The sequence below is a fragment of the Berghia stephanieae genome, chromosome 7, assembly GCF_034508935.2.
Source record: "Berghia stephanieae isolate SIO BIC M18660-M18661 chromosome 7, UCSD_Bste_1.3, whole genome shotgun sequence".
Taxonomy (NCBI): domain Eukaryota; kingdom Metazoa; phylum Mollusca; class Gastropoda; order Nudibranchia; family Aeolidiidae; genus Berghia; species Berghia stephanieae.
This window is the reverse complement of record NC_088366.1, coordinates 505,943-518,342: the sequence shown is the minus strand read 5'-3', so window position 1 is coordinate 518,342 and position 12,400 is coordinate 505,943. Positions and strand designations below refer to the sequence as shown.

Below are 12,400 nucleotides of genomic sequence, written 5' to 3'. Positions count from 1 at the left end.
GGATGAACTGAGGGTAAATCTTACGTCAATAGAAATACGTGTGATCAAAGATTTAAAAATAATACATGATTTATCACACAACAGGTGTGTTCTTATTATTCAAAGTGACATTTGACACGATGTGTCATTTGATAACAAGTGACATTTGGCACACAGTGACATTTGACAAGTGACGGTGACAAACAAAATGTTTACGTCCATTACCCCCGGCACATGGGAGTTTTGTCATTTTCTGAGTGAATTTTGACATATTGGTTATATGAAGGTGATTGGACAATGACGTCGTTTGTGATACTTACCTGTAGACGCCATTGAAGGGTTTGAATAATTACAGGGTAAATCTCGTTAGAAATTGGCAGAGACTATTCATTACATCGTTGAAAATAAGAATTTGAGACCTTGCTTATATCATTACTATTATTATTATTATTATTACAATTCTTCTTTTATTATTATTATTATTATTATTATTATTATTATTATTATTATTATTATCATCATTATTATTATTATTATCATTATTATTATTATCATTATTATTATTATTATATTATTATTATTATTATTATTATTATTATTATTATTATTATTATTATTATTATTATTATTATTCATCATCATTATTATTATTATTATTATTATTATTATTATTATTATTATTATTATTATTATTATTATTATTATTATTATTATTATTATTATTATTATTATTATTATTATCATTATTACTATTATTATTATTATTATTATTATTATTATTATTATTATTATTATTATTATTATTATTATTATCATTATTATTATTATTATTATTATTATTATTATTATTATTATTATTATTACTATTATTATTATTATTATTATTATTATTATTATTATTATTATTATTATTATTATTATTATTATTATTATTATTAAGGAAGGTTAATTATCAAAATACAAGTTTCTCATGACATACAATGGAACGGTCTCACTTGGAAAGCCATAGAAACAATCCACTATTTTTGTTTACAACACTTTGATGGAATGAAAGACAAATTAAACTCCATAAGACAGGAATGCGTTGTGGATACAATTACACAACGTCAGCCAAAACCAGTAATCGTGTAACACGTGTATCCTTATCATCGGTTCAGTCACCAGGATTGCTCATTCACGTGTCCCTGTGTAGCCTGCACGTTAAAGTGTTTTCTATGATAACTGATAAGGATGTCAACAACACATTCAACCCTTGTTGTCATTTTCAGATTTTTATCCGTTGTATATTTTGTTATGATTTCCTATAACATTTTTAACATAATAAACTACTAATGATACAAAAGAGTAAAATCGTAACCCCTCACTTAAATTATAAAATGTTTACAGTAATAAATAGACTCTAGTTGTGAGTAAAGTGTCAAATAGAAATGCATCGTTATTATTGTAAACATTCTATAATTTAATCTTTAATTAGTTAGCTGCCATATTCTGTAAATATATTTTATTAAAAAATTTGGCCAGAAGACTCGTCCTCCAGATATTGATTGATTTAACTGACTCTCATCTTAGCAAAAACTATCAAACCTGGGACTACTTGAGGACTTTGCAAGGTCCCAGGTTTGAGAGTTTTTTGTTAAGATGAGACTCATTTAAATCGATCAATATTTAAGGAAGGATTTTGTGGCCAAACTTTCAAATATGCATTTTTTTTCAGGGTACTACAGTACTGTCAGGGGTGCATTTCATAACATTCTATAATGGCCTGTCACTCACTTGTGTAGAAAAGTTTAAAAATTCCTTCAGAGCCGTTCTGGCCATGGAGCCAGAGTTTATCCCAGTTTCTATAGCATGAAACGGACAATTGCAATTGCTTGCTATCCTCTGAATAGGACACCCATGATCCATCTCCTTTCCTTTATGTATGAAGCGAGTGTTCTACCAACTGAGCTATCAAGACCCCCATTTTCACTGTGCGGCTATTTGGTTTAGTAGTATGACTCTCGCCTTCACATCAGAAGGTCCTGGGTTCGAGACCCGCTCTGAGCAGAGCATAGTGGAGTCCTTGGAAAAGACTCTTTACTCACATTCTCTCACCATACTCAGGTGTAAAATGAGTACTTGGCCGTTAACAATGTTGTCTCTGTCCCCAAGGAAATGTAATATTGAATAACAGGCATGATGTCTTGTTCTATATGTCAAGTGTTGCTGTTGGCTAAGGACCCCTTGTAAAGCGCTTTGAGCAGGTTTAGTGGACTATATAAATGCTCTATTCATTTTTTCACTTATAGTTTGATTTAATTTCTATGACTAGCGACTAGCGGAGGACATAAATGATAATATTCCATACTTGACTGACTGGCGTGTAGTTTGGACGTGTTGGCGTCTGACGCTTGCAGCAGGGATTCTATGACATCATTGTCAGCCAACATTCCTTTCCCCGACCTGGGACTTCCGTTATCGGCTTCTCCAGGCAAAACTCTTAACAAATCCATTGCGTGTTTTACGGCTTTCTGTCCTCTCTTGTTGGACGTCGAGGCGTTGTCCGAAAGTTGTGCCAGATCGGGAACTGGTGAATTTGTGGGGGCGAATGAATCGTCATGGAGCTCTGACCAGATGATAACGGTGGTGTTGGTGGTGGTGGTGGTGAGTAAGGGGTGGTGGAATATAAAGCAATGGGTGGGTTGTTTGTTTTGGTGGTGGCAAAGAAACGAAAATAAGAGGTGGGTAGGTGGGGGTGGGTGGTGGTTGGCACACAAATTGTAATAAAAAATTACTTTTAAAAATAATACATGAATGAAATGTGGATTATTGGCACGAGGTAATATTTGTGCAGGTAGAAAAGTAAAAAAGGCAACTCAAATTCATTTCTAACAAAAAGTAGAATAAAATAAAAGCAATTATTAAGCATGACCTGTTAAATCTTTTTCTTTAAAAACCAAAATGAAAAGGATAAGTGATTTTCAGCTTTGTTGAAACCTCAAATGTTTTTTGGCATCAGCAGGGAGACATACCCGTCTTTGGTTTATAAATAGTAAGTCTGTCATCACTTACCAGTTAAAGCAGTTTGCAAGACAAAAATTTGAATGAAGTTTTTAAATGAAAAAAATGCAAAAGCATGAAATTTTCTTTTACCCAATAAAATTACGAAATAAAAAAATAAAAAACCAGTTATTATAATGTATAAATATTTGAGCTATAAGAGTATAATAACTTATCACAACAACGATAAAAACAATTTTTATACGAGACAAAAAAAACAAAACAAAACAAAATAATTTATGCCTTTAAGGTCTTTGGCTAGATTTATACAAGATACAAAATGATAAAATCAAAGTTTTCAGACACAAAAGTATTTGATGCGATAAAGTCAGTTACACAGAGAACAAGATAAAATGGTGTAGAGAAAAACGGTGAATTTCATTTTATTTTTCCAACTTATCCTTACTATCTTCAGATTTAGTATCTGCAAATAAAAAAATATTAATTTCATGAGTTTGTATTTTTTTTTCTTTCTCTTAATGAAAATTTCGTCAATTTCAAAAGCTAAGAAAAAAAAAAAAAAAATAGCAAAAGAAAAATTGCTTATGTCAAATCAAAATGAAAACGGGTTTGTTGAAAAAAACCCACAAATAAACACAAATAGTTAATAATGACGTATAAAGCACAGCGTGACAACAAAGGAACAAACACGTTTGGACAGTGAGGGTAAAGGTCACATGACATTTCAGCACAAAGCTGTAGGCCAATCCAACCTTGACGAGATGATCCGATGCCGCTGTCTGCGTGAACGACTCCACGAACCGAGGTCTTAGCCATCTGGACAACGAGACAGGGGAGATAATACAATGGTAAAATGACACAAAATCAAAGTGACAACGAGACAGGGGAATTAATACAAGGGTAAAATGATACAAAATCAAAGTGACAACGAGACAGGGGAAATAATACAAGGGTAAAATGACACAAAATCAAAGTGACAACGAGACAGGGGAAATAATACAAGGGTAAAATGACACAAAATCAAAGGGACAATGAGACAGGGGAAATAATACAAGGGTAAAATGACACAAAATCAAAGTGACAAAGAGACAGGGGAAATAATACAAGGGTAAAATGACACAAAATCAAAATGACAACGAGACAGGGGAAATAATACAAGGGTAAAATGACACAAAATCAAAGTGACAACGAGACAGGGGAAATAATACAAGGGTAAAATGACACAAAATCAAAGTGACAACGAGACAGGGGAATTAATACAAGGGTAAAATGACACAAAATCAAAGTGACAAAGAGACAGGGGAAATAATACAAGGGTAAAATGACACAAAATCAAAATGACAACGAGACAGGGGAAATAATACAAGGGTAAAATGACACAAAATCAAAGTGACAACGAGACAGGGGAAATAATACAAGGGTAAAATGACACAAAATCAAAGTGACAACGAGGCAGGGGAATTAATACAAGGGTAAAATGACACAAAATCAAAGTGACAACGAGACAGGGGAAATAATACAAAGGTAAAATGACACAAAATCAACGTGACAACGAAACAGGGTAAATAATACAAGGGTAAAATGACACAATATCAAAGTGACAACGAGACAGGGGAAATAATATAAGGGTAAAATGACACAAAATCAAAGTGACAACGAGACAGGGGAAATAATACAAGGGTAAAATGACACAAAATCAAAGTGACAACGAGACAGGGGAAATAATACAAGGGTAAAATGACACAAAATCAAAGTGACAACGAGACAGGGGAAATAATACAAGGGTAAAATGACACAATATCAAAGTGACAACGAGACAGGGGAAATAATACAAGGGTAAAATGACACAAAATCAAAGTGACAACGAGACAGGGGAAATAATACAAGGGTAAAATGACACAAAATCAAAGTGACAACGAGACAGGGGAAATAATACAAGGGTAAAATGACACAAAATCAAAGTGACAATGAGACAGGGGAAATAATACAAGGGTAAAATGACACAAAATCAAAGTGACAACGAGACAGGGGAATTAATACAAGGGTAAAATGACACAAAATCAAAGTGACGAACTAGGAAGCACAAACATGTGTCAGATCATAAAACTGGAGGGCCAGACAAAGCAGAAAAAATAAATATATAAAATATACAAATACCATCACCCCCCCCCCCCCCCCCCCCAAAAAAAAAAAATCAGCCTGCTTGGACGCAATCAAGTCAAGCTCAGGTCTTTGAGATGTTTTTTTTTCTGCTTTGTCAGACAAAATTATCTCCACACTACACACCTATCAATAATTGTATGCAAAATAAATAACTGGCCAACAAGCACTGAATAACCATAAAAATAATAACAACAACAAGTATAAGGAGAATAAAAACAGTATGTAAAGTTAAACTTGTTTTGAACTTTTTTTTCGATGAGATCTTTACTACAGCTTTGACTTTATTAAAAAAAGATTTTATAACAAACATTTTTGGTCATCAACAACTGCATGATAAAATCCAAAAAAAAAAAAAAAATTATAAGGAAAGAGAGAAAGAAAAGTGACACAGGGATTTGAAGATTGAGAGGGGGAGGGAGAGAGGGAGAGAGAGAGAGAGAGAGAGAGAGAGAGAGAGAGAGAGAGAGAGAAAGAGAGAGAGAGAGAGAGAGAGAGAGAGAGAGACAGAGAGAGGGAGAGAGACAGAGAGGGAAGAGAAAGCAGAAGAAGAAGAAGAAGAAGAAGAAGAAGAAGAAGAAGAAGAAGAAGAAGAAGAAGAAGAAGAAGAAGAAGAAGAAGAAGAAGAAGAAGAAGAAGAAGAAGAAGAAGAAGAAGAAGAAGAAAAAAAGGGAATAATAAAAATAATATATCATCATTATCATGATGATCACTTCCAACAATCTACAGCAAAGACTCACCGTTTCACCAGCTTCGGGCATTTCCTGAATTTGTTCCATGGCAGCCCGTACGTCTTGTTGTGTTTTGTTCATGGTCAAGGCACTCTCCGTGTCTTCCCCTCGACTCTCCGTCATGCTTCTACTTGAACCTTGACCTTTCTACAAACGACAAACACGATGGATTTATTTAGAAAAATTGTTTAAAATTTAAAAAATAAATTTTCATTAAATAAATACATTTATGTAGGGCATAATTCTTTCCAGTTATTTTGTCTAGATATTACTGGAGATTTATTTTCCACAAGACAAAGAAATTGCAATGTAACTCAATGAAGTCACAATCTTTTTAAAAATGCTTTAAATGGGAAATTGATTTATTTCAGAACCAAATGGAACAAGGCATCACTATAGTAACAATAAAATATACCATGGACGGCATGCATGACCATCTGGATTGACCCCTCAACTTTACATTATACTTACAAAAAAATAGACAATGATGATATGCATGACAGATTAAAAATACAAACACCAGGAGTGACCTCTCAACTTTACAATCCCGAGATATAAGGGTTACAAATACAACGACATACAAAAGCCTGTGTCTGTAAAATCTCCTCCAATTTATCTCAAGTTCTAGCAAAACTAAACTACAGAGGGGCAGGATATTTATTCCGATGTTCTGTATATTTCCAGAAACAAAGCACACACACAATACACACATACAATACACACACACACAATACACACACACAATACGCACACACAATACACACACACAATACGCACACACAATACGCACACACACAATACACACACACAATACACACACACAATACACACATACAATACACACACACAATACACACATACAATACACACACACTCAATATATACACGCACACAATACACACATACAATACACACACACAATACACACATACAATACAACATACAATACACACATACAATACACACATACAATACACACACACAATACACACATACAATACACACACACTCAATATATACACGCACACAATACACACATACAATACACACACACAATACACACATACAATACACACATACAATACACACATACAATACACACATACAATACACACACACTCAATATATACACGCACACAATACACATACAATACACACACACAATACACACATACAATACAACATACAATACACACATACAATACACACATACAATACACACATACAATACACACATACAATACACACACATAATACACACATACAATACACACATACAATACACACATACAATACACACATACAATACACACATACAATACACACATACAATACACACACACTCAATATACACACGCACACAATACACACATACAATACACACACACAATACACACATACAATACACACACACTCAATATACACACGCACACAATACACACATACAATACACACACACAATACACACATACAATACACACATACAATACACACATACAATACACACACATAATACACACATACAATACACACACACAATACACACATACATACAACATAACATATTATACACACAACAATACACACATACAATACACACACATCAATATACACCACACATCACACAATCAACACAATACACACATACAATACAACATACAACTACAACTACCACAAACAATACACACACATACAATACACACACAATACACACATACAATACACACATACAATACACACATACAATACACACACACAATACACACATACAATACACACATACAATACACACATACAATACACACATACAATACACACATACAATACACACACACAATACACACATACAATATTATTACATTTAGTAAGCAAATGATTAATACACACACACAATACACACATACAATACACACACACTCAATATACACACGCACACAATACACACATACATACACACATACACACATACATACACATACAATACACATACATCACACACAAATACACACATACAATACACACATACAATAACCATAAATACACACATACAATACACACATACAATACACATACAATATTACATTCACATAATAACAATAATACACACAACAACACAATACACACATACAATACACACAACATCAACATACAACCACACATAATACACACATAAATACACACACAATACACACATACAATAACAACACATATACACACAATACACACATACAATACACACAAAATACACACTACATACACACATACAATACACACATACAATACACACATACAATAACACATACATACAATACAATACACACATACAATACACAATACTAATACACACACACAATACACACATACAATACACACAACAATACACACAACAATACACACATACAATACACACATACAATACAACACATACAATACACCATACATACAATACACACATACAATACACACACACAATACACACATACAATATTATTACATTTAGTAAGCAAATGATTTCATTTCTGATCCTGCTGTGATAACGGTAATGCATTTAATTAATCATAACAGTTTTGTTGTGTTGAAAAAAAAAACCCCATCCGAATCAAAACGAATTTTACCCCTTTTCCTTTTTTCTTCATGGGCGTGGCATACAAGTCACTGATATTGCCTGTCAGATGGGCGTTGTCACCATCGCCCTGCTGGAGACCAACGTCGCCTAGAAAATAAAAAAAGTCAAACTTTTTAAAAGGCGGGGATCTAATTACGTTATTGAAAAATGATTTGTGTATTTCTAAAATAAATAATAAAAAAGCAAACACATAAAATATACAAACATTCTATTCATATCCATAGTTGCATTATGACTAGGCATTCATTCATACAAAAGTCAAGTTAGGTAATGTATATAATATATAGAACCTTACCCAAAGTCACAATGCCAGGGCCAGCATTTTGCAATCAGAATCCCTAATCAAGTCACTGATAGCCAAAAAAAACATTTGTAGAATTCAGTACAAGATAATCAACCCTACTATCCTTTTTATCAACCTTGAAATCTATTACCAAATTTATCATTCCAAAAAATTTTTTCATTATATATGAGACATGACATGTTTTTCTTAAATACATGTTAAAATAATAATAATAATACAGTAATAATAATAATAATAATAATAATAATAATAATAATAATAATAATAATAATAATAATAATTAATAATAATAATAATAATAACAATAATAATAATAATAACAACAACAACAACAACAACAACAACAACAACAACAACAACAACAACAACAACAACAACAACAACAACAACAACAACAATAATAGAACCACAATATTCCAACAGCCAGAGTTGATTACCTGGTTCAGCATACATGCTAAAATTGCCAGTCTGTCTAAACTGAGGCATCCCAGAATTCCCATCACGTGGTCGTCTCCCCTGATTTGGCCAAGTTCCAAATCCCACCGTGGCCAGTCTGTCAGAGAAACATATCAATAGATATTATACATTATAAAAACAAAACCGGAAATAAGAGCATTCGCTCGAACCAATATTGTAGAAGTGGATCATAATTATACTTGAAATATTTTACAAATAGCTCCTTTGACCAAGAAGTTGAGCACTATCATTTCATGGTTTTTGTTGTTATAATTTATAATATACCTATACACACACACACACATATATATATATATATATATATATATATATATATATATATATATATATACACACACACACATGATGTCCACAGTCGTTGTGTCAGGCCTGGAATGTCACCTATTAAAAACGTCACCTATTTGTTAAAACCAAACGCTAAGTGATCTTTAACTCTAATTTCCCCTCTGGACTTTTTGATTTTAAAAAATGTTTTTGGTCTCCTATATTTTCTCTCTCCTTTTAGATAGTGTATCAAACAAATAAAAACATGCTGATTAAAATAATAACTTAACATTAAATATTTTATTTTTTCATTTTGGTAAATTTCTATTGCATTTATACCAATCATATTAGCATTTGACTTATCAGTGTTTAATCAATAACAAAAAAACAAAAAAAACAAAAACAAAAACAAAACGAAAAAATCCCAAACAACTTAAAACAAAGAAAATAAAAAAAACAAGAAAAAAGAAAAAAGGCAGAAGAAGAAGAGTTCCATTTTACCCAGCTTCATCCATTTGCTGGTAGTCAAACAAACTACTTTCAGGGTCACTGAATTCATCGTGAGACGGTTGACCTCTGGCAGGCGGTAACGCTGGATTCCGACCTTGTGACGTTGATGGACCCGGCCCACTGGATGCAGGGGCCGTTGCAGAAAACACCGGAGTTGGCTGTGTGACCTTGGCAACAAAGCATAAGTTCAAATCATGAAACACGCATGTTAGGCAAATATTATAAAACGCTTTGAGCATGTTTAGTGGATATTGCACTATATAAATGTTCAAGTGAAAGAAAGACAGATAGACAAGCATATCACACAGGTAGACCTACAGAAACAGATGCTAAAAATTCAAAATGTACGTAGGGAAAAACATCTAAGAAAACAAAACAAACAAACAATCAAAAAAAAAAATATAACCTCATCTCCTCTCCTTAAGAAAAGAATAAACCAGAATTCTTCAAGCATTCTAATGAGGTGGTTGAGATGGCCGAGTATAAAGTATTTCACCACCTTGGGGCACGGAGTTCAAGCCTTGCTGTGAGCACCCCATTTTTTCCTTGAGCAAGAAACTTTGCCCCTATTGCTCATTTTATCGCTGTGCACTGTGGTCAAAGTGATGCCTGGAATAATTTGGGCTTTTCTCAAGACAGAATCCAAAGAACATTTTCCCCTCAGGATAAATAAAGGAATTGTTTTACATTTTATGACTACTGGGTGAACAGAATCTGTTTAAATTTTTTGGTGCCTTGTCCTGATTTGATTATCAAACGATAAAGGCATAGAAATGTATGGAAACTGTTCATTTTCTTCCAATTTTCAAATCTTTATGTTGTCTTCCAATAAGTGTTTTCATAGCGTAAGTAATTGAATTATTTGACATAAATACTGAATGAAAGAAGTAGGCCTATAATAACATTTCAACTCCTACAACGATATTTGATTGTAAGTTTAGCGTGTTATTCATCAAGTTCTTCATTTAGTTTTGATTTTCATTGATATTTTTAGACTTTTACTACTATGTCTACTTCAAGTAAAAGTCCATGATAAACATTATATGCAATTCTAATCAACACAAAACACAATGAGAGAATAGATTTATCAAAAGTTAATATCTTGTTAAAAAAACAGAAAGATTTCATTTAATTTGTATGTAGTTTTGACAACTACAAGATTAAAAAGATTTTAAAACGGTATTCAAACATATCAAATAATGTGTTATCTTTATCGGGGCTTACTTTGATTGACAGCTACATTTATGATGACACAAAATACACACATTGTCATTCACAAGATTCAAAGATAGCACATGTAGTTTATCTATTTATTTAATAAAATTGCAGAAATTATTACTTACAAGCCAACAAATCAACGATTGACATACCTTTTGATTTAAAACGAAATAGTTTAAATTGAAATAGACGATTAATAAATGAAGCAACTGATAGATTTGTTAGAATTTCCGCCTCAGTAAAACTAAAACGGCAAAGGACACGGAGGTCAGTGACACGAAAAAAGAGCGCTCTGGACAAAATTAAATTTTCTTTTCATAAAATCAAAATATCTGAAAATAATTGAGTTATCAAAAATTTAATTTCAATATATAATGTAAACCAAAACAACTGACTGACATCGAATGCAAGTCTCGGCCCGTTTTTCCGTTCATGGATCGATGGGCCAAGTTGCCGGTACCAATTTACAGATCATTCAAGATAATTTAAGCCTTTGAATAAAAACCATGTTATGAGACGTCCGTTTGTTCGATTACTTTTCATTTCAAAACAGTAAATGCATTTATTCGATGACTTTTTACGTACAGAGTCAGAACTTTTTGACTTGTTCTTCTTTCCCTTCTTCCCCACCATCTTGACGTCCGTGTAAACAAATCCACTGCGCATGAGCATGCGACTTCTCGTGGTTCCAAGAAAAAAGAGTAGCAAGAATGAAAAGACTCCAGAGGTCTATCCGTAACCTCAGTTGGTAGTCGTTGGAGCATCCGAAGCAAACGCACCCAGTTCGAATCCACGCAACGTCAGATATTTCTTCCCCCTACGTCTCCCTACCTTCTGCCAACCTATATGTGGTGGAGCGACAACAATTTCCCAGGATAGAGAGATATGGCATAAATTTGGTGGAAAGTACTTCATAATAAAATCCTATACAGGAGGCTTCTTCTTCTTCTTCTTCTTCTTCTTCTTCTTCTTCTTCTTCTTCTTCTTCTTCTTCTTCTTCTTCTTCTTCTTCTTCTTCGTCTTCTTCTTCTTCTTCTTCTTCTTCTTCTTCTTCTTCTTCTTCTTCTTCTTCTTCTCCTCCTCCTCCTCCTCCTCCTCCTCCTCCTCCTCCTCCTCCTCCTCCTCCTCCTC

The 12,400-nt window shown here is 33.1% G+C and overlaps 1 protein-coding gene across 1 annotated transcript in view; it reads right to left on the bottom strand.

Moving 5' to 3' along the window:
* LOC144976147 (centrosomal protein of 89 kDa-like) overlaps positions 1-11,956 on the bottom strand; it is a 36,239-nt gene extending 24,283 nt beyond the window's left edge. Inside the window, exons 1-7 of the mRNA XM_078920329.1 lie at positions 11,855-11,956; positions 10,043-10,218; positions 9,238-9,353; positions 8,486-8,583; positions 5,880-6,017; positions 3,732-3,795; positions 2,327-2,584 (exon numbers count right to left, since the gene is read on the bottom strand). Of these exons, the coding sequence (XP_078776455.1) occupies positions 2,327-2,584; positions 3,732-3,795; positions 5,880-6,017; positions 8,486-8,583; positions 9,238-9,353; positions 10,043-10,218; positions 11,855-11,941 (937 nt within the window). The 5' untranslated portion in view covers positions 11,942-11,956. The remainder of the gene's footprint in view (positions 1-2,326; positions 2,585-3,731; positions 3,796-5,879; positions 6,018-8,485; positions 8,584-9,237; positions 9,354-10,042; positions 10,219-11,854) is intronic.
* Between the last annotated feature and the right edge of the window lie 444 nt (positions 11,957-12,400).